The 24,706-nt window shown below is 44.8% G+C and overlaps 1 protein-coding gene across 1 annotated transcript; it reads left to right on the top strand.

The window, feature by feature from the left end:
- Window positions 1–157: 157 nt before the first annotated feature.
- KHDRBS1 (KH RNA binding domain containing, signal transduction associated 1) lies at window positions 158–20,777 on the top strand. Its single transcript, XM_006274811.4, has 9 exons — window positions 158–591; window positions 7,918–8,042; window positions 8,684–8,800; window positions 11,620–11,766; window positions 13,609–13,745; window positions 14,635–14,848; window positions 16,290–16,357; window positions 16,690–16,748; window positions 19,374–20,777. The coding sequence occupies exons 1-9, from the start codon at window positions 261–263 to the stop codon at window positions 19,469–19,471; spliced, it is 1,296 nt and encodes a 431-aa protein (XP_006274873.2). The 5' UTR covers window positions 158–260; the 3' UTR covers window positions 19,472–20,777.
- The last annotated feature ends 3,929 nt before the right edge of the window (window positions 20,778–24,706 follow it).

The raw sequence follows: 24,706 nt of genomic DNA, 5'->3' as shown, positions 1-24,706 counted from the left end.
TGTTTCCTCCCGCTCGTTGCGCATGCGCACTCGGAGGCCCTGCGCAGCGCGTCTCAGCCGGCGCTTTGTTCTCGGCAGGCGGCCGGCGCCGCGCAGGCGCGGCGGGAGGGCGGCGCAGGCGCAGTGCGTCCGGAGCGGCGACGGCGGCGGAGCGGGAGCGAGCGGCGAGCGCTTCCGGCCCCTCACTTCCGGTCCCGGCCGCCGCGGCCCTCGGTGTGGCAACGCTGTCCGCCCCGCGCCGCCCGCCGCGCTCCGCGCCCATGCAGCGCCGCGACGACCCCGCCGCCCGCCTGGGCCGGCCCCCGGGCCCCGGCGCCCGGCCGCAGGCAGCGCAGCCCCCGCGCCGGCCGCCCCGCGGCGGGGCCCGCGGCGCCGCCGCCGCCCACCCGCCGGGCTCGCAGCCGCCGCCGCTGCTGCCGCCCGCCGCCACCGCCGGCGCCTCGCAGGCGCCCGCCGCCGCGCCCACCCCGCTGCTGCCCGGCGCCGCCGCCGTCAAGATGGAGCCCGAGAACAAGTACCTGCCCGAGCTCATGGCCGAGAAGGACAGCCTCGACCCGTCCTTCACGCACGCCATGCAGCTCCTCACGGCAGGTACGGCCGCGGCGGGGGGGAGGGGCGGCCCTGCTCCCGTCCCCGTCCCGTCGGTCGGCTGCCATGGCAACAGCGCGGGGGGAGGGGGTGGCAGCCCCCCCGCCGTGTATGAAAACCCAACAGCATTAGGAACCCCCCTCCCCAACCCTACAGTGGGTGGGTGGGTGAAAGGCAGGCGGAGAAGTTTCTCGGGGCACGGCCCCCTCCCAAAACCGACCCGCGGCGAGACGGGGAACGGCTGCCTTTGTTCTGCGCGGTTGCGGCTGCGCGCCCGCTCGGCTGCCCCAGGGCAAGCCCCTGGGGGGGGGTGGTAAGCAGCCGGCGGAAAAGGATTTTGCTTTACATCTATTAATGAAAACGGCGCGCGCTCCTTGCGAGCTGCCCGATGACGCCCCGGGTCCTTTCAGGCGATGATGCCGGCGCTGGGGCGGGGATGGGTGTGTGACATCGCCTGCCCGCCGACTCCAGGGGAGTTGCTGCAGCGTATCCGGCATCGCCGGCGTACGTCTGATTCCCGTATCGAATAATTTTATAACCTTGTTTTGATCCCGACTTAACTGCTTTTGCTCCCCGCCGTCTTCAGCCGCCTGATGTGCAGCCGCGCTCTGCTTGCTCCGTGCGGCGAAGGAGATGTTAGGAAGCTCCTATTCTTCCAGGCAGGTCGGTGTCCTTGGCCCGCTCGGCAAAGATCCGGGTACCGAGCGCCGCGCCGAGGTTTTGTATCGGACGTTTCCTTAGTCCGAACAACCTGGCTTGTGAATTATATCGGAGCGCTTGCCTCTGCAGTTGATCATCGCTTATAATTTAAGAATCCTTTTTTATTTTTCCTGTGCTGCAAAATCAGTTTGCTTATTTGGATTGCCTTGTAATGTGTTGTCTCGTGTGGCGTTTAGGATGGCGTTAGTCAAATTTCGAGGTCAGATGAGCAAAGGATTCTTGATGCAGCCGTTAAAAAATGAATTTTACAAAATGAATTTATAATTCTTCTTGTGGCCTCCTTCTCCCCTGCCCCCACTGATTTTTGGTCACTCGGCATATCCTGCTTCATCAAAGGGTGCTGTATAACATCGGTGTTGAAAAAGTCGTTAACCTTAATTTGGAATTTCAGGTTGGGGCTAAAGAGACTGAAAAATGTAAATGCGGCCAAAGCAGGTTTCTGAGGCAAAAGGGTTTTTCAAGCAGACTCTTAAAATAGCTGTGGTTACTGAACTTGAGCTGTATCTGTGCACTCTAAATTGGAGCCTTACAGCTGGCGGTTTTCAGACAATGCATGTTGCGCATGTTCCTGCCTCTGCTTGCATTTCCCAGGAGTTCCCCTTGGAAGTTTTGTCTTGAAATGAGAACTGTTGGCTCAAGAGCAATATTCTGCAGTACTCTAAAATGCACGTGCAAACTCCAGCTTTACTTTAAAAATACGATCAAGGAAATCAGCATTGATTTAAAGGACAGATGAAAGGGCTATAATGTAGTTGGTTTCCTGATCAATGGACAAGAGAGAGCTGTTTTCTAGGTCACTTGAACATGGGGATCCTGATGCACAGCTTCATCATGAGAGCTGTGTGTGTTTGAGCCCTTTTTCTGACTTTATGATCCAGGATTATGGGTTATCAGAGCAGTGAGTATGACGAAGGGATCACTAGAGCAGTGTCATAGCAGTTTAGGGATGTCTGAGCAACTGGAAACAATGCAAAGCGTTAAAACAATGAGGAATATAGAAGGCAATAAAAAGTTAACTGAAGAGGGGGGTGGAAAGGAGGAGGGGTCACAGCTTTGCAGGGGCAGGTGTTAAGGAGTAACGTCTCTGTTGATGCCCTTAAAAAAGTCCCCACTAATACTGTCCTAGTCCCTGCACTGTTCTGTATCCTCTTCCCAGTTCCTCAGCCTGTAGGTGGGTCCCATGCTGATGGCTGTTGTTCTGTGTGAAGGAGACTGGTTTTGACATTAGGAGAAATAAAGGGAACATGGTTTAGGAGCAGTAAACAGGATGTCTCAAGCCAGCTTTCCCTATCTGCCACCTCCAGCTCTGTGGCAGTAGTTACCCCATAATTGGATGGAATAACTACTGTCAAGGACCAGACGGGGAGTAGGTCAGTTGGAATGAAGTGCATGGGAGTGATGAAAAGTTCATAGTGAAAGGGATGGCCCAAAACCTTTGTTAATGTAGAGGTAAGTTTGCCTGGTACTGCCTCTTGCCCTTCCAGAACGTGGGTAGTAGTGGCTAAATGTAAAACTTGGAGAACCAGGAAGGAAAGGACTTAAGGTACACCCCCCCCAAAAAAACAAAAACACAGCTTAACTCTCCTGTAAAACATCAATACCGTGTCCATGCTTTACTCTCATAGATGGTAGTGAGCACATGAGCACTAATGATGCAAATTCAGCATGTGTTCTTTAAGACAAATCTTGGGTTTGGGTCAGGTGTAATGAATGGGAGCAGCCTAGGCTCCATTGCAGATGTGGCTGTTGCCCATCACTAAGCCCTGGAGACTGTAGAAACATATGTCTCTGTGCAGCTGACAGTCCCCATGGCAAGAAGGCATCCTTGTGTACTTCTGCAGAAATAGCCTGCCACATTCAGGACTGAAATGAGGCATGCTTGATCCCTCAAGGTAGGCATGTGCTGTTCCTTACAACTTTGGTCCAGGCTGTACTGCTCCACTTCACACAGTGAACGCAGCTGGGGTGTGTGCAGATAAATGCTGGGATTCAGCTCTGTAGAACACAGCACACTGGCACATTCTTAATCTTTCTGCTAATTGCTATTCATATATTCTGAGATTTTTAAAGCAGAAGGGGATCATGAGGTCATCTCATCTGACCTTCTAGATAACACAGGTCAGAACATTTCTCCCAGTTACTCTCCTGCTTCACCTAATAATCTGGTTCTTTTCCTAAAGCATTTCTTTGAACATTGTTCAGTCTTAACATGAACATAGAAATTACCACTTCCATCATTAGATGAATGCTTTGCACCATCTTTACTAAAGCACCCCAGAGGCTCTTGCCAGCTTAGCCGGAGGCAGAGTAGAGATGTTATTAGGGTGGCATGTATCTTAATTCATTTCCTGACTTTAAAGGGTTTAAGTTTAGCCCTGTTCTGTAAGGGTATGAACCACCTCTGGGTATCTTTAACTCTTATTGTTATCCTTTGGCCATTGATATGTGTATGACCATATTATTTAAGAACAGACTTGCCAAATGAGCTAAGAATGTCTTGTTAAATATCTGCAGCTTTTGCAGAAATAAAATGCTTGAGTAGGAGTCCCACTGCCTCCAGTAGAATCTCAATAGTTCCCCCTCTGTGTAACGTTCCTAAAGTAGAACTGTTTGTCATTTAATCCTGCAAATGAGACCGAGCTGCTTTTCGTGCCATCAGTGTAGTCCTTAGATGACTGAATTGCATAAGAAAATAAGCTATAATCAACTTCAAAAGCTACAAGTCTGGAAAGAACTAATATTTTTCCATAGTGTAAAAAAAAGAAAATCAAGTTCTGTTGCGTTCTGACTGCTGGCTTGTCTTTATGAATCTGGAGGCCTTTTCTATAGTCAGTTCAGTTATTGACCTACTATATAAAAGGGTGATCTATTATAAGTGGGAATTTCCTTTAATTTATCAGTTTAAAAAAAAGTGGGAGGGACTGGCTCTCTAAAAGCTAGCCCCATTATCAAAAAAGCTGCTGTAATTCACAGGAAGTCATAAGTTATCTTCCAGAACTACTTCCTTGCTATCCTAAATAACCTGCATGATGTGTCACTTCTCTAATATCTGTATCCAGATAAAACTTTTCTTTTCTTATTAAGATGATGGGTAGCTTTTTAACTAATTTTTAAGAAAATGCTGGCTATTTTGGAAAATGTTTTGCACTTGTACATCGAGGGGAAAATAGTTTTACACGTTGGAATGAATTTATTAGCAGTATATACACCCCAGAATTTCTAGGTCATACTCCTGAAATTCTGTTATGCTAGGGTAAAGAAGCCTGCTTAATTGGAGAAGTTACTTTAATAATACCATCATGTATAGTTTGGTTTGCATTACAAAACCAGATTATTACTAGGTTGGATGATGGATACATTTTGACGTTCTAGCTTGACAAAGTGACTAGCGTGGAAACTAAATTAAATCCTGAAGTGTGTTTCTTCTGACATGGGCTGAAGTCACTAAGAAAACTAAATATTGCAGCTGCCTTCCTGAAATCTAGACGGCAGATAAACAGAGGTCTTAGGTTTCAGCACTGGCATGCAACTTTCACAAGATTATATATATTCCTAACTGGATTAAAGTTATCTTCTGCTGTTAAGAGACGTGAGAGAGGAATGTGTGTTCAGAGCAGCTCTCACTTGGTGAGTCACTTTTTTAATTTTCAGTATTGTGTATGTATGATTTTATCCACCAGTATGAAGTGAAAGGGGATCACTTTTTTGTGAAGTCACCCAGCAAGCAACTGTCACATTGGTTTGTAACGTCAGCCTCTAAATTCTTCAGATGAAGTAGGAAAAAGTTGCCTCTTACATTTCCAATGGCGACAGGAGGAAGCACTGAAAGAAATGCCACTGGACTCCGCCGTTCTCTTCTTAGGGCCCTGTAAAAGAGGAGGACTCCTCGGATTTGGGCATGTGAGACCAAGTGTCTTCAAGGAGTTGTACAGAGTTCATTGTTACACTTAGCAAAATCTTTCCAGGAGGTTTCCACCGGTTCTGCTGGAAAGGATTCTAGACCAAATTGTCTGGCGCAAAGCTCAGCTTATCATCCTTCCTACCTCCCAAATTATGTTTTGTATCAGTTCTCCTTTTCTTCAGCACTAAATGCCAGAAGGCCTGTAGTTCTTTGGGTCTAAAGGTACTGCTGTGCTTTTTTTCCTCACTCTCCTGATAAGTAGGTAAGATTCTGCTGTAGCTTCACCACAAAGAGCCTGGCTCAGGCAGAGAATATCTGCACCTTTCAGCATCCTCTTGGACTTCTCCCAGCTCTGAATTTAGTGCAGCATTTACTTGACATGGGTTGGTGCACCTTGTGATAAGAGACAAGGACTGTTGTCCATTTTCCATGCATGTATCGTCCTGTGATCCTGATAAGAGAGTTAACGTTTCTGATACCTCTGCTGCCTCCGTCTAATTTCTCAGAACTGAGGATGCTGTTTGATGTGGGGCTAATGAGAAGTACCCCTCATTCTTCATTGTCAACTAACAAATGCTCTTAGTCTGTCCTCACTTCAAATGATGCAGGAGACTTTGGGGGTTAGATAGGAACAAAAATATGACTGTTTTAGTTTTAATATCTGTTGCTTTTGTGTGGGCCAAGATATAAACTTTTTGACTCCATAAGACTCAGGGAACAGGAAATATTTTCCATTATTAAAGTGTTGTTGGAAGTGGAACAAAAGATTGGAATCTGTCCCAAAGGATCTAAAGGATTTAAGAACCAAGCAAGTCTGGGAGGCAAGTGAAAAGTTGAAGAGTTAAAATGTGACCCTTAACGGGAGTGTTCAAATATGTAGATGTCTTGTGGGTGGGCGGGGGGTAAGAGTAAATGCTGCACTGAGTTTAGAGCCGGGAGAAGTCCAAGAGGATCCTGAAAGGTGCAGATATTCTGTGCCTAAACCAGGCTCTTCACAGTGAAGCTACAGCAGAATCTCACCTACTTATCTGGAGAGTGAGAAGAAAAGAGTAGTACCTTGTAGTACCTTTAGAGTCAGAGAAACTATGGGCCTCCTGGCATTCAGTGCCGAAGAAAATGTAGCTCTGTCTCAAGGGAATGCCAGAAGGGGATGGTGAGAGAGGAAGGTTTTTTTTTTCCCTCGGGGATGGCTATGTGGTGTATTTCGACCTTGACTTGCTGCAGCTGATAATATGGAAGCTGGTTTTCTAGGGCAGGTTGATTTATGCTCATCTGATGAGACTGAGACAGTTCAGTAGGAGTCCAGAAAGCATTCCACAAGGAATTGCTATGTTGCTGCTTGGAAACAGACTTAAAAGGACTGCTTACATTAGAAACATGCGCCAGTTTTCTTGTCTATCTTCAAAGCGATCTCTAGTAGCAAAGTATGTCTTTTGAATTGTAAGTTCTATCTCCCGTGAAAAGAACCACGTTTTAACTTTCCCTTCTGAAAATGTTCTTTAAAAAAAAATCTTAAATGTATTACCATCCTTCGCTTAGAAACCTGCCGATCCTTGGGACGAGGAAGAGCCGTCTGAGTGGGGGTTTTTCTGTTCTCGGCTTCTTGGTGTTTCATTTCACTGAAAGTCTCACCATTGTCCACGATCAGGAGAGTCTAGAAGTTCTAGATCCTACTTGGTCTGTTCATAGAAAAGCATATTTCACAGAGAAACTTGGACTTCAAGCCAAATCTGTCTAAAACTGAAATGGTTTTAGTCCCGTCCGTCCCCCCGTCCGCCCCAATCGACATATTTCTCTGCCTCTTTCCCAAGGCTGTGCATTTATAAAGTATAACAAGTAACAATTAAAACTGCACTTGGTTAAGGTTGACAGCATGTTTCCGCTGTCTTTTTTTTTTTTTTTTTTTTTGTAGGCTCTTAACTTGTTTTAAACCAACACAGCTAAAAGCTGTACTTTCATCTATGTGCAGTATCTTGTGGGGGCACTTCGATTCAGGCTTTGTTTAAACAGGTTAGGACTCTGTTAAAGCTAAATTGACACGGCCATTCTTAAACTGAAATAGACCCATCCATGTGGGTTGACATCACTTGAACTAAACCATGGAAAAATGCAGCTTCATGTAAAATGGTGCAACTTTTTCATAAAGGAGGCTGTGGACCAACTTTCTAATAAACTTGATTCTCACGTGGTTGCCACCTTGAAATGGGGTTTGTAGAACCAGCCATCTTGGGACTGGCTTCTTCTAGGTGCATTCAGGGTTGCAGGTGGGTGTTTTATTTGTCATGGAGACCGTTTGTATTTTAGTGGGTTTGTAGATAATGGATGGTATTGCATAGATTTGTACTGCAGATATGGCCCGTAGGGAGCACTTTGTAGATTTATATCATACTAATGCATTGAATTTGAAGGGTTTGTGCTCTTTTCCTACTGAGGGGTGCTTATAGCATACTCCACCTCCTCTGCTTATTTCTATCTAACAATGTCCTGTGGTTTTGCCCTCCGGCCTGAGATTTTTAGAGCAGGTAAATTCAACCAGGATAGACCAGGTCAGCTGTCTTATTAACACCATCCTAATCCAGTTGCTGCAGTTATCATTGTGAACACATTCACAGAGAATTTAGGGTGGCGTAGCCTGTCAAGACACAGCTGAGTGTAGCCTGTTGTTTCAGTTTGGAGAACATAAATTATGCTATTTTTATCTCGTTTAGAAATTGAAAAAATTCAGAAGGGTGAAACAAAGAAGGATGAGGAGGAGAACTACCTGGATTTGTTTTCCCACAAGAACATGAAGCTGAAAGAACGAGTTCTGATACCTGTCAAACAGTACCCCAAGGTGAGGGCCAGAAAAGAGCTGACGTAGTCTTTGATTTCCCTAGAAACACACAAGCACATCTTCCACGTTGTGCCTAGCTTCTGTGGGTTTTACATCTGAATCCGTCAGCGAGTAGTGGCTTTGAGTCGGCATGAGTTATGCTAGTCCCACGCTCTCTGTGGAATGCCTCCTATGCAAGCTTGGGGTATCTTATGTCTAATTTTTTGCATTCCTGAAACGTCTTTAGGATCAACGTGTGAACAGCATCGAGTAGTTATGATCTGTCGTAGCTAGAGTAGAGTTTCACCCGTAGATCTCTCTACATATTTTAAAATTAAGACCTCCTCCAACTCTTAAATTTTGCTGCCCATAAAAGGGTGGCAGCATAGAAATGAGAACTAAATAGATTGAACTAATTTAGCACAAGTTTCTGGCAAAATTAAGTTTCTCATTAAAAGAATATTGTGGCCAGTTGCAAATTTTTCCCATAAGACCTTTTTTTTTTTTCTTTCTTCATATCTTCTGCAATGTGGAGGCAAGGATGGCCTCATTAAATTTGGTGTGTGTACTGCATTGGACATGTGCATGAAACCTGTGCTGTACTGACAGCAGCCCTTAACTGCACTCAGCTTTACGACTAAATTCTGCTTGTCCCCTGTTAGTTTAACTTTGTTGGGAAGATTTTGGGACCTCAAGGCAACACTATCAAGAGACTTCAGGAAGAAACTGGTGCAAAGATCTCTGTGCTTGGAAAAGGTTCAATGAGAGACAAAGCAAAGGTAAGGGCAGCAGACTTGGAACTAATATATTTGTGCACGTTGCCTTTCACTGAGGGGTCAAAGCATTTTACGTGATTGGAAAGTATTAGAACTCCTGCGAGGGCTTTTTCCCTGATGGGAGGTCCTGGAACAGCTAAACCAGACATGTTTTGGAAGGGACAAGATGTAGTTAAACTTCTTGCAGTAAATGTGACTTGTAGAAACCATGAATCTCTTATTGTTCTGTGCGTCTTTATTAGAGCGCATGACTTTTTCTTCTTTTTGAAGATGAACGGCAAAGATAATCAAATAAAATTCTGGTTATCTTTACTCAGTGCCTCCATTAACTGAGCTGTGGGAAGAAAACTCACTGAAGAAACAAATTATTTTTAAAAACATGAGCGCACAAACAACTTTTCCCCTCTGAAATCCTCTGGATGTATGCCAGTTCACTGAAGATGTCAAAGACTGGTGCATTCTAAGTGATGTTTAGAGAATCAAAATGCCAGGGGAATTTCAGAAAAGAAAAATGAAAGGAATTCCTCTTCTGCTTGCCCCCAAAGTCTGGTTAATATAGGCTGTCAACATTGAATTAAATCACAGCTTCTATTTTAACACTCTGCAGGTCACCTCTACATTTTTAGACTTTTTTTTCCCCCCAACTTGAAGACTGCTGAGTGAATTTAGCCACTTAACAACAAAGCCGATTTGGAAAACCGCAAGCATGTTTGATGTGACTACAGTTTTTCATTGCAAAGGCAGTGCCTAGGTGAAGAGTGTGGTACAGAAAGGGATAGTCATACCCACATGTGGCTATCTGCTGAAAAAAAGTGGGGCATCAGTGTATTAGAAGTATTACCACCACTTCTTTCAGGCTGATACGAAGCTGTAGATTTGTGGGCGATTAGATTAGCTGCTTGTGATAAAACTACTAGATAGGAATGTTGCTGCTGATGTGACTTGAGCCCACCTGTGCATTTAAGATTGGTGACTATATTGCAAAGATATAGAAAGCATTTTCCCCAAAGAAAACAGGAGTAGTGGTTAATGGTAAACCAAAGGGTAAAACCACTGACTAGTATAGTAAGCCCCACAAATCACATTGTACAGGAAGAAGCAGTAAAGCTCACCCAGACTCAATTGGTGAAATCGTTTATAGCCTTTTAAAATTTTATGAGCTGACTTTTCAGAGGTTCTGAGCACCCACAGCATACACTGCAATTAATGGGAGGGATAAGTGCACAGCAATTGAAAAGGTCTGTTAGTGCCTTTGGGGAAGACACTTTTTAAATGCTCATCTGTATTAAATGATCTGTTTTGTTGTGGGAAGCTAGTCCATTCTTGTTGTACCTCACATTGTCACTAGTATCTTCTGTTTGCCTAGCCTCCTACACTTCGTTCATGTAGCATATGCCTTAATTTTCTCTAGCCCTGCTTAATACTAGAGTTTCAATAGGCCAGCAATTAATCAAATTCCTTGAATAGAAAATCTGTTTTAACTATTGTCTCACATCAGTAACTGTATAAAAGGGCTGGGGTGGGTGGGGAATTAATTGCAGTATCACACTAGATTCTTGGAATTTCTCTTCACTCCTATGATCCTAAGATGGGAAAATCATCTCCTTTTACTTGACTGCTCAGATCAGAGCTTAGGAATTTGTTCTTCGTGTGCAAAACTTGGTAGAAGAACATGAAATGGAGCAGAATTATTAATGGCTACTTGGATAGGGTGGAGGATGAAAGTCAGACTGTCTCTGAACTGGTACTATTAGAAATACAACTGACAGCATGCTATATATCAAAGCAAGAACTCTGACTTATTCATCTGTAACATATTGGCCAGCCATACCCTGTCATGCATCCAAAGGTGCATCTCAAGCCTGTCGAGAGAAGTGATACTCCCCCTCTATGCGACTTTGGTCAGGCCGCAGTTGGAGTACTGCGTCCAGTTCTGGGCGCCACGCTTCAAAAGGGATGTGGCCAGCCTGGAGAGGGTTCAGAGGAGGGCCACCTGCTTGGTGAGAGGACAGCAGGACAGGCCCTACGAGGAGAGACTGAGGGACCTGAACCTGTTCAGCCTCAGCGAGAGGAGGCTGAGGGGGGACCTGGTGGCTGCCTACAAGCTCATCAGGAGAGATCAACAGCAGATAAGCAGAGCCCTTTTCTCCCCAGCACCACCTGGGGTGACGAGGAACAACGGTAATAAGCTGATGGAGAATAGGTTTAGGTTAGAGATCAGAAGGCAATATGTTACAGTTAGGGTGGCGAAAACCTGGAGCCAACTTCCCAGGGAAGTGGTCCTCGCCCCTACCTTGGGCAAATTCAAGAGGAGGTTGGACGATCACCTGTCCGGGGTCTTGTGAACCCAGCATTCATTCCTGCCTGTGGCAGGGGGTCAGGCTAGATGATCTGTTCAGGTCCCTCCTGACCCTAGCTACTGTGAAACTATATTGATTATTATTGAACGGCTCATTGCCGTTTATCTTATGCTCCCATACAAACTTTTCTGAGCCGTCTTTTACACTGAAATATTCACCCAGGCTTGACAAGTGGCATCGCATAACCACACCCCCAGATCCAGTATGCAGTTATCTCATGGCTGTCGACTGTCTCATTGGAGACCAGAACACCTTGTTTATGGGGTTTTTAGTAAGAATAATACGTAGTGCTCAGTAAGCAGTAGGCCATCCATGGCAAGACGTGCCTGAAAATCTTTCCTCTGGATGGTCATACGCTGCTGGTCAGGGCCTGGTTAGCAGGCTTATAAAGAAAAGATCTTTTTCTTTTCTTTTTTTTTGCGTTTTACTTGACCTGATGAAATTGAAACATATTTTTTCCAGGAGGAAGAACTGCGCAAAGGGGGAGATCCCAAATATGCTCATTTAAATATGGATCTGCATGTTTTCATTGAAGTCTTTGGACCCCCTTGTGAGGCCTATGCACTCATGGCACATGCCATGGAAGAGGTCAAGAAATTCCTTGTTCCGGTATGTATGTCTTGGTTCTTTTCAAAGTGGAAGCATATTTTTGGGGGAGGGGTTATGGTTTGTTTTTTTTTCTTTTTAAGCTGCCCCAAATGGATAGATGAATTGAGAAGCTAGCTGTAAAGCTGGTGTGTTTCTGGCATTCTATGTAATGCCCTAACTACAGTGGATTTGCATAAAGGTTTGGTAGAAGTTGCTTCATAATTGGCTTCTTTGTGGTTTCTTGTTCTGTTTTTGGAACCATGAAGGACCAATATCAGACTGGGTATTGCAACAGATGGGCCACTGACCCCATATGGTAATTTTACAAAGAGAACAGCCTTAGTTGTGACCTACAGAAGACAGATCTTCCAAGGGGCAGGATTAGGAGCACATGGCCTCGAACTGCAGCAGAGGAAATTTACACTGGAGATTAGAAAGAATTTTGTCATTACGTAGGTGGTCAAGCACTGGAACAGGTTACCTAGTGAAGTCAGGGACTATCCGACCGTGGAAGCTTTCAAGAACAGGATGGACAGGCACTTAGCTGGGATGGCATGGTCTAGGATGATGCTGCCTTGAGCAGGAGGGCTGGACTGGATGACCACATGAGGTCCTTCCAGCCCCACATTCCTGTGATACTACAGGGGAAGAGATTTCTTGGATGAGTACCGCTCATCGCTTGAAATTTCCAGGGAGATCTTTAGGTGAAGCTTCATTAGCTGGTCCAAGGTGCACAGTTAAGTGGATGGGCTTGCAAGGAACTTCAAAGTTCTTCCGGAAGAAGAGCTAGCAAACTGTTAGCTCTCACTGGTTTTGATCTGGACTTTGCGTCGTAGGACAGAAAAACATCTTAATCTATTCTGACAAAGGCACAAAAGAGTTTGGAGGGCAGTAAACTTAAAGACAAGTATAACTAGCATGGAAATCTGGTCAGATCTATTTTTTTTAAGTCCCAGTAGCTCTTAAGTCCACTCTTCTGTCTTTTTTAATGGGTTTGACATAAGATGATTCATGGCAATTTATCGGGCATCTTATGAACATTTTTTTTATTCCTCTGGAGCTGTTTCTTCCATTGCCTGAGCTTCCAAGGCCCTTGCATTCACTTTTGGCATTTGGCTGTTTGGATGTAACATAGCAACTCTAAAGCTTCAGTTTTGACCGGTCTCACGCTTTTTGGGAATGGTCTGGGCATCTCGAGGCAGAACTGCGACTTTGGTAGAAACAAAAGAGGGAAGAGGGGAGCAGGCATGTAGAGCTCATGGCATTTGATTAGCAGAGCTAGAGGTTCAACTTCCTCTAATTCCCTGGATCAAAGACCCCAGCAATGGCAGAAATGAATGCAGCCCTTTTCCTTACCCCCCCTGTTCTGTGAAGACCCAGTTGTAGGAGATTTTTTGCTTTGCAGTGTTGCCCTGGCAGCTGTAAGGGATGCCCTCAGACTATTATTGGAAACTTGAACCATGTCTGGAGTCAAACGGGCACAACAGCTTCTGTTGGGTTAATAGACTCTTCTGCCAAATCCCAAAGTAATATTCCCTGGGGAAAGGAGTGTGTTTGGAGCAGAGAAGCACTGTGTTCACAGAAATGTGAGAAGACACTGTATGGATGGTAGTGCCAATGGGCATTTCCTCTGCATCAGGCTGCATCTGATTCTTCCTTCTGAGGTGAACAGTTTGTAGTCTGTCTGGAGCATAGCGGTGCATTTTCACACACAAGTATTTTGCTGACGTGGCTTTAAAATGGGACTGTAGACACTTCTGGATCTCTGCTGTGGCGCTCTGCAGCTCTCGGTGAGGATGCTTGGACATGGTAACCTGTGACCTTGTGCTGGAAGTTGACTTTCTCTTTCCCTGTTCTCCCCAGGATATGATGGATGATATCTGCCAGGAGCAGTTTCTGGAGCTGTCCTATCTGAATGGTGTGCCAGAGCCAGCACGTGGTCGAGGGGTCCCTGTGAGAGGAAGAGGAGCAGCTCCCCCTCCTCCTCCACCTGTTCCAAGGTAACTCTGGAAAGCACAAATGCTGGTAGTGGGAAGTCTTGTTAACAATATTGCTGAACTAGGCTGATCTTTATTGCTTATGAACTCCAGCTGTTGGACCTTTCTATACTACAGGGGCTGCTTCTCTTAAATCAGGAGTTATGACTCTGTCTGTTCTAGCAATAGGTGTGCTGGGATGGAGGTTATAAGGTTTAATGAATGTTAATTGAGTTTTTTGGTATCTGAAATGAAGTAGCTTTACAGCAGCCTTGTGGAAATTGCATTTGCATCTGCCTTCTAAAACTGCGGGGAAGGTGAAGCCAAAGCTTAATTTTGAAGCCTGTTGGATGGTTGTCTTCTGTCAGCTCCTATAATAGACTTAAATTGCAAATTCTGAGCATAACTCCCTCGGAAAGCAATATGCTGCTACCGTTTCTCTTCTCAAGGCACTGGACTAAATTGGTGGTGAAGTTGTGCTGTTGCAATGCCACTGTAGCTAGCATGTTTTTCCAAATGGAGCACAACAGAAACAGCTGCTTCTGTCTAAATTTCTGGTGCTCTTACGTAGTCAGCCGTCTGTCTCATCATTGCATCTTTATGGCCCCATAGTTCCCTGCTGCCCTATCTGATCCGTCCCAAGAGGCTTATGGTACATTTTGAAGGAAGGTCCAGGGCTACTTTTCTAGGTGTCAGGATTAATTTTTAGTGCAAAGGCCACCTTGGGTTCTGTGTGTTTATATGGCACCTGGGAACGGGGCTCTTGGCTGTGACTCTGGGGCAGTTAGGTGCTGTGATAACACAGGCCATGGTGTGGGGCGGGGGGGCGTACTTGCACACAGGTGAACTGAGTTAGGGAGTCACCCCTGAGTCCTACAGCACGTGACTGTTCCTGTTCCCTTTTTCTTTGCAGGGGGCGTGGTGTTGGTCCTCCTCCACCTCCTCCTCGTGGTGCCCTGGTGCGAGGAGCCCCGGTGAGAGGTGCCATAGCCAGAGGAGCTACAGTGGCCCGGGGCGTACCCCCTCCACCAGCTGTAAGGGGTGCCCCTGCACCAAGAGCTCGTGCAGCAGGCATCCAGAGAATACCGCTGCCTCCTCCCCCGGCACCAGAAACCTACGAAGAATACGTAAGGAGCTGCCTACTCGTGCCAGACCTGCCGAGAGGCAAAATAGCCTCGTGTTAGATACTGCTGTTGCTATTATCAGGCCTTGTGGTCCTTGCTTAGCAGCAAGCATGAGCACCAGGCAGAGTGACCTTACTTCCCCCTTCAACCATTATTTCCTTGCCTTCCTCCTAAATGCTCCCGGAGGAAAATCATTACAATTTGACTGAAGTGTGGCCAAGATGTGTATTTTAACATAAATACTATTGGCGGGGAGGGGAATCAGAATACCTCAGCAGGAAGCTTCTTGTATAAGCAGGGAGCCCTGGAGTCTTTGGAGTACACAGCAAGAACTTAAAAATAAGAATAAACTCTGATAAACCTCTGCCAATGGTATGGCCAGGCTTATAGCCTCCGCCTTTTGTTAACCTATATTGACTCTTGGCATTTTAAAGAGAGACCGACAGCCTTGCTTTAGGTGACAAACGGCAGATATTTGGGAACCCATTTACAAAGGCTGAGATTTCTTTTAAAAATATCCCGCTTTCTCCTGGCTCTTGTTTATCTGCCTAGGAGTTTCTCATTTGATTTACCTTGCAAAGTTGTTCTCTGCCACCGAGTTGTACAAGCCTTCTGGCATAGCTTGAATTTGTAGTGTAGACAGGATGCAGCTTTGCAACATTTAGCCTGACTTCCTGCATCACACAACTAAACCAGGTTTTCGACACTCTGGGGTGGGTTGATCTTTTTGTTTGTGCGCTATTTTTTTTTAAGCAGTCTTCAATTCGCAGTTTTTAATCTGTTTTAATCGGCTTTCTCATTTGAGTTCCAGGGCTTTTGGTAACAAAACTTGTGCTCCGATTGGTTGTTACAGCCATTAAAAACCATGTAGATTTGAACTAAATGCACCCTTTACACTAGATGTTGTAGCCTTTTGCTACACGTGAGGGGATGCTATAACTGAGGTGCCAGTGTCACGTACCCTATAGCACAATCCTCGCAGGATCATGCCTTGTTGTAGTATGTGACCTGTTGTACCATGCTTACAAAGCTTGACCTGAAACGTTTTCCCAATGATTTTTCTTTTATACAAAAAGCCGCACAGCTTGTAACTCAGCTTTTTGATAGTCTCCTGGATTAAGCATTTTTAGTGCCATTTTTTAACAAGATTGTGTTTAGGCCTTAACACATTGTGAGTTAATACTGGTGTCCTTTTAAACAGGCTGATTTTGAAAAGCAATAAAAAAATCCAGTTTTAAATTTAAAAAAAAAAATGTTTTGGGGTGAGATTGAGGGAGTGGTATATCAGTTTTCCTGGGCTCTTTCAGGTGTTGAGTCCCCTTGGATGTGCCAGCAGTTCCAAGTTCTTGTAAAAAGCATTTCAGACTAAATTGCATTTTGCTGTTCTCCTTGAGATGGATGAGACCCTCCACATGAATACCTCTGTGTCACCATCTGTTTTCAGGGCTATGATGATGCATATGCTGATCAAAGTTACGAGGGTTACGAAGGGTACTACAGCCAGGGCCAAGGGTAAGTTTGTCATCTGAGCGAATTGCATGACTTGCACACCTTGCAGGTAAAAAGGAAATGTGTCCACTCCCTCTCCCCTTCTGAGTCTGAGGGGAGTGACTTCTTGTTTCTAGTGTGTTGGAATGTGTGGAAGTCCCTGCTAGCCTTGAGCAGAGGCTGAAGAAGCAGTGGATGCTTATCCACCGTAGTTGGGAGGCTTCAGCAGCTTACATTGAGTCATTGCACAGTTTTGCGTCGTGCTTAGGAGGGAGGTTTGCCTGAACTTGAATGCTCCAGCTGTTGGGCTGTAGAAATGTTTGCTTCCACATAACGAATTTCCTTTTCTCTTTCAGGGATACAGAGTACTATGATTATGGACACGGGGAGGCACAAGAATCCTATGAAGCTTACGGTATGTCTGTGAACAGCGAGATAAGGGGCTAAAGTTCAATTGGGAGTTGCTTTAAGGCAGAAACAGCGAAGGAAGTTCTGAACAGCACACGGGAAACTGCGGATGATGGAGCTGTCGAGTGGGACGGGGGTAGGGAACCAGCCTCTGTGGGAAAATATCTGCATTCCACAAAACCGTAGGTCGAAATGAGAGTTGCAGTGAGGCCATGCATCTTGGCTCCGGGCTCTTATCTAGCCTGACTCTCACAGAGGTGACCTTTTTCAAGTCCCACCATCTTTCACTGGTAGGATGCCTTTTAATTTCCCCAGAAGTGGGCTGTTTTTGGAATGTCTCTGTTCCAGGGAAGGCTCCACAACTGGAGACCTGGATTTCCACCTACAAGATGACTTTCATTGCAGTTGGGTTTGCATGGTTCCTGTTTTATGGAGCTGTATGAATCCACAGCTCCATTTGTGCTTTATCCTCCCAAACCCCTACCACTAACACTGACTGCAGTAAACGGTTGCTTGGAAGGCAGTTTTTAATTTATCAGTAAGACTTCCCTTTAACTTGGTGGAGCACTGTTGGTCTCTGGTGGCTTCTGTATGCACAGCCTACGAAACTTGGCTAGTAGAAGTATGCTTGAGGTGATGGACTGTCCCTTAAATCTGCACTCATTGACTAGAACAATGACTGATCCTGCAAAATGAGAATTTAGTTGAATTGAATAAACTGAAGTTACTTTAATGAGCAGAGGGGGTCAACCATTTTGGCAGGTGTGCCACAAAGGAAGCCTCATGTCATCTGCAAATGCTGCTCCAATTCCCCTCTCTTGCCCAAGCTGCTGCTGCTCTGCTTTCTGCTCCCTCCCCGGTCTTTGACGTGCCACACAAAGGCTGCCCATGCCACTCGTGATACCCGTGCTGCAAGTTGTCCACCCTTGTGCTAGGCTTTGTGAGCTGCTCTTGGCTGTAGGGCAAAAAGGGAGATACGTGGTCTCCTGTCTTGCTGTTCAAACCAGTAGGAGCTGAAACTACTGCGCAGATCTCTTTTCTACATTAAAAGCAACCTCCCCAGTCAGTGCAGAGGAAGTGAGTTCCAAGGGGGAAGTATTTTAAATTAGGCTTTGAGTCTCGAGTATGTTCAAGGTGAGGAGAGAGGTGGCTAGGAGTTGAATGTATTTCAGGGCTCAGAAGCAGAAGTAAGACTTTCCTGCTTCAGAAATGACCTGTGAGCAAGACTTGTCTCTAAATACCCTCTGGTCCATACTTTTGTGGAGCTTAAATTCAGATGCCGAAGCAAAGACCGTTTTCTGTTTTAAGGTAAATGTGAATAGACAGCTGCTGTCCAGTGTTGGGTATCTTTCATGCCTTTTTAGAATAGCTGTTAAATGCTTTGGTTTGCTGCCTGAGTTGGTCACGCAGCACAAAGAGGTTTTTTGTGCTCCTGCTTGGTAAGAGAGCAGTGTGTGGCGTTGTGTTGGGTTTTTTCTTTTTCAATCAGTGATATAAAGGGCCAAACTGCACATAGTAGGCTTGGCACGAAGTTGCCACAGCTAATCTGTTTATCCACAGTAATTTCCTTTGGTCTCTGCTTCCATGAAAACAAAATTAGAAAAATAAATTGTGTCTCTGGCATGGAGGCTGCTTTGAGGGAGATGGGAACGTGTCCCACAAGAGCGGAGATGGAGCGATGGGTTTGCCTGATCGGGGTCGGTGGATATTTATTTCACCAGAACCAGTGACCCGCGGAGAGAATAGCAGACATGCAAATAAAGATATCCCAAGCGCAAGCTATCCTGAAATTGGAGCTTGGCTTTCTCGGGCTTCAGCTGCGGGCAAACAGGACTTGAACTGGTTTCTGCAGTTATTTATGCAGGGGAAGGATGTTTTGAAGGTATTTAGCTGTCTTACCAGAAGCTTTTTATCATCATCATTAATACGTGTCAGGGCATACATAGCCAGTGGTTCGGGAATAGTGCTTGATCTCAGGAACCAGGCTGTCGATTAGTAAAACCACGTTGGAGACATTTCCTTGGTAGTAGAAGCAGTGGGATGGAGTGGGGAATATCTGGCAGAAAGCAGAGCAGGAACTGAAGGTTCGGTGCAAGATTCCTGCCGTCGCTGGGAGCATTCGCAATCTGTTTGTGTAGGCTCGTGCTTGCATTAAAAGGGAGGGGGCGTCTTGTAGCCCTGTCCTTCCACCCTGAAATTAGAGGTGACGCATTCTAAAATGCCGCTGGAAGGGCTGTCATTTTTGTGACCTTAGATGAGGCCGACAGCCAGAGCTGCTTCAGGAACTGGGCTCCGTTTCAAATCCCTTGATAGGACTCAGAATGCAGAAGCCAGATATACTCGGCTTGTCCGGGGGGCATTTATCCGACGACTCCCGAAGGGTGGCCACACAAGCGATCTTTGTGAAACGCTTTGGAAAAGGGGAGGGCGCCCAACGTGCGGCTAGTGTCCCTTGTTGCAGGACTTCCGGGCCGGCTTCTGCAGGGTTTGGAGCTGAGAGAGCCCTGGGAAGATGAATGCACTTGGACTTCACGGCACCCCAGGCGGGTGCTCTGCCCGGCACACCGCAGTGATGTGCAGCTCTGCCAGGGAGCGTGCGGTGTGTTTTGACGTGTTGCTTTTTTTCCTGCAGGCCAAGATGACTGGAATGGGACAAGGCCCTCCTTGAAGGCCCCGCCAGCTAGGCCTGTGAAAGGGGCCTACAGAGAGCACCCCTACGGACGCTATTAAAACAAACATGAGGGAAAAATATCAGTTATGAGCAAACAGTTGTTACTGATTCTTGTATCTCCCAGGATTCCTGTTGCTTTGCCCACACCAGACAAGTAATTGTCTAACTGTTTTTCTTCGTGGCCCTCTTTTTCTCCCACTCCATCCTCACCCCGCATTCTGGCTTCTGTACGTAGTATTTTAAAATGAGTTAAATAGATTTAGAAGACCGACTTTAATTTTTTTTAAGTGTGTAGACTGCTTTTCTTTCTCTGTTGTTTAGATATTAAAAAAAAAACAAAAAAACTGTACTTTTTTTAATACAAAAAAGTTGAGTTAAAAAAAAAAAATGTTAGTTTCCAAAGTGACATGCTTGCTTAACAGTTATGAAGTTAAGGGTTTTGTTAACCTTTTAAGTTTGGTTTTTAAGCAACCCGTAAAAATTGTAGTTGCAGAATCCCAAAGTAGGCTACATTTCAAAATTCAGGGCTGTTTTTAAGAAGTTAAAATCATAATGTAACGGTAGTGGCTGCCACCGTTTAAAAATAAATTCAGATATCAAACTTTCCTTAAAAGCAGATGGCTGGTGACTCTAAGTTTAAATTTTAATACAAAGGATCCTCATAACAAATTAAATAGCCTTTTTTTTTTTTTTTTTTTAAGTTAATTGACCTAAAAGGAATTAGGTTTGTTAAATTGACTTTTCTTATGTGGGTTTTGAAATCTAGCCCCGAACGTGCAGTGTTGAGAAATGCTTGGGAATCAGGATTTTCCAGTGAGGGGTTCTTACCTTGGTTCTGCGTGGAGAACTTCTTAAGGAAAGAGCAAATTATGACTCCACGGCTCTGTCTGAATTGCCCAGCGTTGGAAATGAGGAAGCAAAGTATTAAACGAATAGCTCCGAGTTCTGTAAAACTTACAGACTTCTCATCCTAGGGCGTTTGGGGCAGGTCGCACAGCGCAAGCTTTTTAAAATTGGCAGAGCTGTTGATATTTAGCAATCCCAGCTACTTGTTCAAGTGCATCTCAACACTAGCTTTACATAAAAAGGGACACTGCAGCTGAAAAATGAGGAAAAAGTTCACTTTGTACATAGGTTAAAGTCCTAATGGGATTTGTACACTGTCCTCCCACATTGTTCTTGAAGATTAAATGCTACATGTGTAAGTCTGCCTAAATAGGTAGCTAAAACTTGTCAAAATGTCTGCAGCAGTTTGTCAATAAAGTTTAGTCCTTTTTTAATCAAAGTAAATGTGATGAATTGTCATTTTTTGTTGAGCAATAAAATAGCTTTTCTCTTTCAAATAAAATTTAAATTAATGCTAAAGTTAATGGTCTTTTTTTAAAAACAAAAACATGGAGACATTCTAAAAATGGTGTTTTTATTTTTTTTCCTGTAACTTACCAAAAGTTCTGAAGCTCTCGCGAGTGAGCTGTCTTTTTTTTTTTTTTTTTTTAAAAAAAAAGGGAAAAAAAACCCAAAACAGCGTTTTTCACCCCCTGGAAGTTGTTGAAAGCAGTTTGAGCCAGCACTCATGCAGAAATCTGACTTCTGTAAAACTGGCAGCTGGAAGAGATGTTTCTGGTTCGTGACTTGAGCTTAATGACTTAGGTGGCCTCGGCATTCTTCAGATGGCCGACTCCACGTGGAGTCTGAAATAGATGCTCTAAAAGTAGAAGGATAAAGTGAATGCTGAAAAATCCAGGGCCTAGCTACCGAGCAGAGGAAAGGGAGCTGATCCTTGGTTTTGTATTAACACAACTAACCCTTGCTTTAAGATATGATGCTCTAAGTACTTTGTGGTGGCCTTCACCTGGGAAGCCAGTTACAAACCCTTAGTGGTTTTGAGAAGTTATGCAAGCAACTGCTCTTAATCTCCTTCTGAGACGGTACAATAGGTTAAAGTAAACTGCTGCGTAGAGAAATGTGAGATGGTTTTATTTCCCTCCTCTGCAAAAAAACAAATCTGGCGTTTTTAAGGGGAAAAGAGACACAAACTGCTCGGGGGTGAAAAATTTATATTAGCACATTAGCATCCAAACTGCTTGTCGCAGCGCATGACTGAGGGGAATACTTTAAAAACAAAAAGTTGTATTTGTAGTTTGTTATTAAAGTGTAAATAACTGAATTTTCCACAATGGTTTGGAGTCAGCTTTCAGGGCATAATGTCTGTCTTGATGAAAAGATCACCCTATGCCCCCCTTTTAAAGGAAAATTATCGCAGGAGAATCAGGATGTGTAAAGCTAACATGCATCGCAAAACCCAAAAGGTAACCTAAATGTCTGATTTTAATAGCGCATTTCTCTTTTACATAAACTGTGACGGCAATTTGCATAAACGTTATTGAAGCAATTCTTCAAGTGTTAATTTTAATGTAAAATTTTGCAGCAACAAAAGATGTTTAAAAATAGACATTTAAAAAACAACAACAACCACGTGCTTTTGCATAAATTAACGATAACTTTTAATACTGTGCCCTTCGTAATGCACTGTAATGTCATGTGGGCAAAAAGGAATGGAAAAACTTTAAGTTTCAAAAATGTAAAATGCCAATGACCATAGAGAGTCCTGCTACTGCCCAAAAAAATTCTGCTCAGTTATTTAAAATGTAAAAAAAAATAATAATAATAATAATGCTGGCCCATATAGACCCCAATACTGCTATTCACTGAGATGTTCAGAGCTCTGCTTGAGTTGCATGTTTTCCTTCCTGTGTAAATTGCATGCAGGGATCTTTTATTCTTGTGTGTTTTCTTCTTTGAATCCATTTCCGCTAAGATTTCTGACAGTCTTTTTCTCAACTTCCAGGCGTCGAGTGCATGGCTTCGAGTCACCTGAGTGAAGATGCGTGCGTGGTAAATGCCAGCGGGGTAGGTGACTTGGTTTATTTTTGGATCCTGGAGTGAGCTGCTAACATCTTCTGTGTAGGAAGCCAGGGGGTGGGGGAGTGGCACCATCTGAAGTGCTAAATAGAAGCAGTTCTTCATATGCCTACAGAAAAACTAGACTTATTTTATTCCACACGGCCACGTAGGGGACTAAAGAGCTTGCAGAGATTGTGACTGTAGTAGGCGCATGTCTGGAGCTCTCCCATAGCGCCTCGGCCGGAGTGGCTTTGGAGCGAGGCAGATCTCTGGAGATGACTAGCTGCTCTCTGCAGATAGGATTCATTCCCATACCAATGTAAAACAGCTTTGGCTGGATTTGCTATCCCACATAGTTGAGTCTGGTGGCGTTCGTAGGAAGGAACCCCCATGTGAATCTGGCGAGTAAATTATGGTCATCCAAACTTGGGAGCCAGCTCTTCCAGCCCTGAGCTCTCCCTGTTTTAAATCTGATCCATGTCCACAGCTTGACACTGGTGGGATTCTGAGACGTACGCTAGCTGCTGGCCGGGATTTTTATGGGCTCTGCTTTTGTTAAAAATCCCGCTGGCACAGGAGTTTGTCACTGGTCTCCAAACCTGGCTGGAACTCGACTTAGCCACCAGTTCTGGAGGGCTGCGCATGCCCCGCAGCAGCAGGTGGAACCATTTGAGCCTGCTGCGGGTCGGATAACCTGCCGCCACCTTTGGCTGTCAGTTATTTTCTGGACTGACAGTAGAGGAGCTCCCTCTGGCGGTTACTGTGGTCTTCATGGCTTGTATACAACCATGTGGCACCTTTCATTGGACAGAAACCCAACCTTTCCCTCAAAGGCACCGGTATCCAAACTGCAGGGTCGGAGCCCAGTCTCTGGGACCCAAACGCAGTGGTTTAAATGCTCAGTTTTGGGATATCCAGCTACTTTCTTTGGTGACTTGAGACCACTGCAAATTCCCTGAGGTTCCCAAAGAAAAAGAATTCCAGGGTGATAGTTCCCTGTTAACTGCAGCACAAGTAAAGCACTAAAGCCTTGAAATACGTGAGGACGTGGAAGCACTTCTAAGTAGATTTATCTTGCATGGTACTGTAGAGATGGAAAACAAGCATCTTTAATCTTATCAGCAAGAGGGGGAGGATGCTGATGGTCTGAAAATTCATCCATTGGTTTCCTGTCATATTAAAAATGCATAATGATTTCAGTAGTCTGCTCAGTTAGAATTTATTTGCAGTGCAACTGTGTTAGGCCATCCATTTCCTTGTACCAATTCTTTTCCCATTTCTCTCTTAATAGGCACAACCTTTATTTCCTGCGGAAAAGATTTGATAGCGATCATCTATTATGATGCAATTTTTTTACCCAGTAGAAGTGGATCTTGTGACACTGCCATTTGGAGCATATACATTTCCTCTACATTTAGTTCCTACATATATTGGGTGATCTCTTGTGTAACAGATTGTTATGGAGGGGCGTGCATTTTGTGCAATGCAAAGACCTGTATTTGCCCAAAGGGGCTTGGGAACGTGTGCGGCTTCAAACCTCCTCCATTCATCTTGTAGTGTGGCTGGAAGGAGAGCCTGGGCCTGGTGAATGACAAACTGGCTTTAGAATGACCACAGAGTAATCCAGATTGGATTCTTTCTAAAATACCTGCTCTAATTCAGCCAGAAATCATGGGAGTGACACAGGACTCGCTGAATGAAATCCTTTGGCCCATTATGCTGGTGATTTAGAGGGGTCCATTCTAGTCACTATACATGTTATTTATTAAAAGTATCTTTCTCTTTTTATACGCTAATGTTTTCTATGGAGCGTGTTTCTACAGGCTTTATCAAATACCTTATTCTTTACCGTTGAATTAGTATCATCAATGTCGCAAAATTAAGCTGTGATAAGAGAAGCTCTTCCAAGGAGGCAGTAGGTTCTAGAGATCCCAGCCCAAGTAGAGACTCTTCTGTGCCTACACGTAGTGTAAAGCTGCTGGTCCCAGACAACACACTGAGGGGGTGAAAGCGAGCTGAGCAGATGTCCCAGCACTAAGAGCATGTTTTCCCAAAGAATAACAGACTGCATCATTTCCCCGTCTGGAGACTGAATCGTTCTACGTCCGCTCCTTACATTTGGCTTCTGATTCCTGTTCAGATTTTTTAATAAAGCAAATAGCTGAGAGACAGCATCTTGTTTTACAGCCTTGCTATTACATCCTTGCCTCCTCCGACACCTCATAGGGAGTACGGTCAGTAAGACGGAGGGAATCGCTGTCTTGCTATAGTTATCTGGCACAATATTTTGCCCAGATAAATTAAAGCTGTTATAAAGCAGCACATGTGAAGGCTGAGGCCAGCTTGGTTTTGAGCCAAACCCAGGCTCATGAAAAAAGGCCTCATGTTTT

Source organism: Alligator mississippiensis, chromosome 6 (genome assembly GCF_030867095.1).
Source record: "Alligator mississippiensis isolate rAllMis1 chromosome 6, rAllMis1, whole genome shotgun sequence".
Classification (NCBI taxonomy): Eukaryota; Metazoa; Chordata; order Crocodylia; family Alligatoridae; genus Alligator; species Alligator mississippiensis.
The sequence above is the reverse complement of the archived record's forward strand: the minus strand, read 5'-3'. Positions and strand labels throughout refer to the sequence as shown.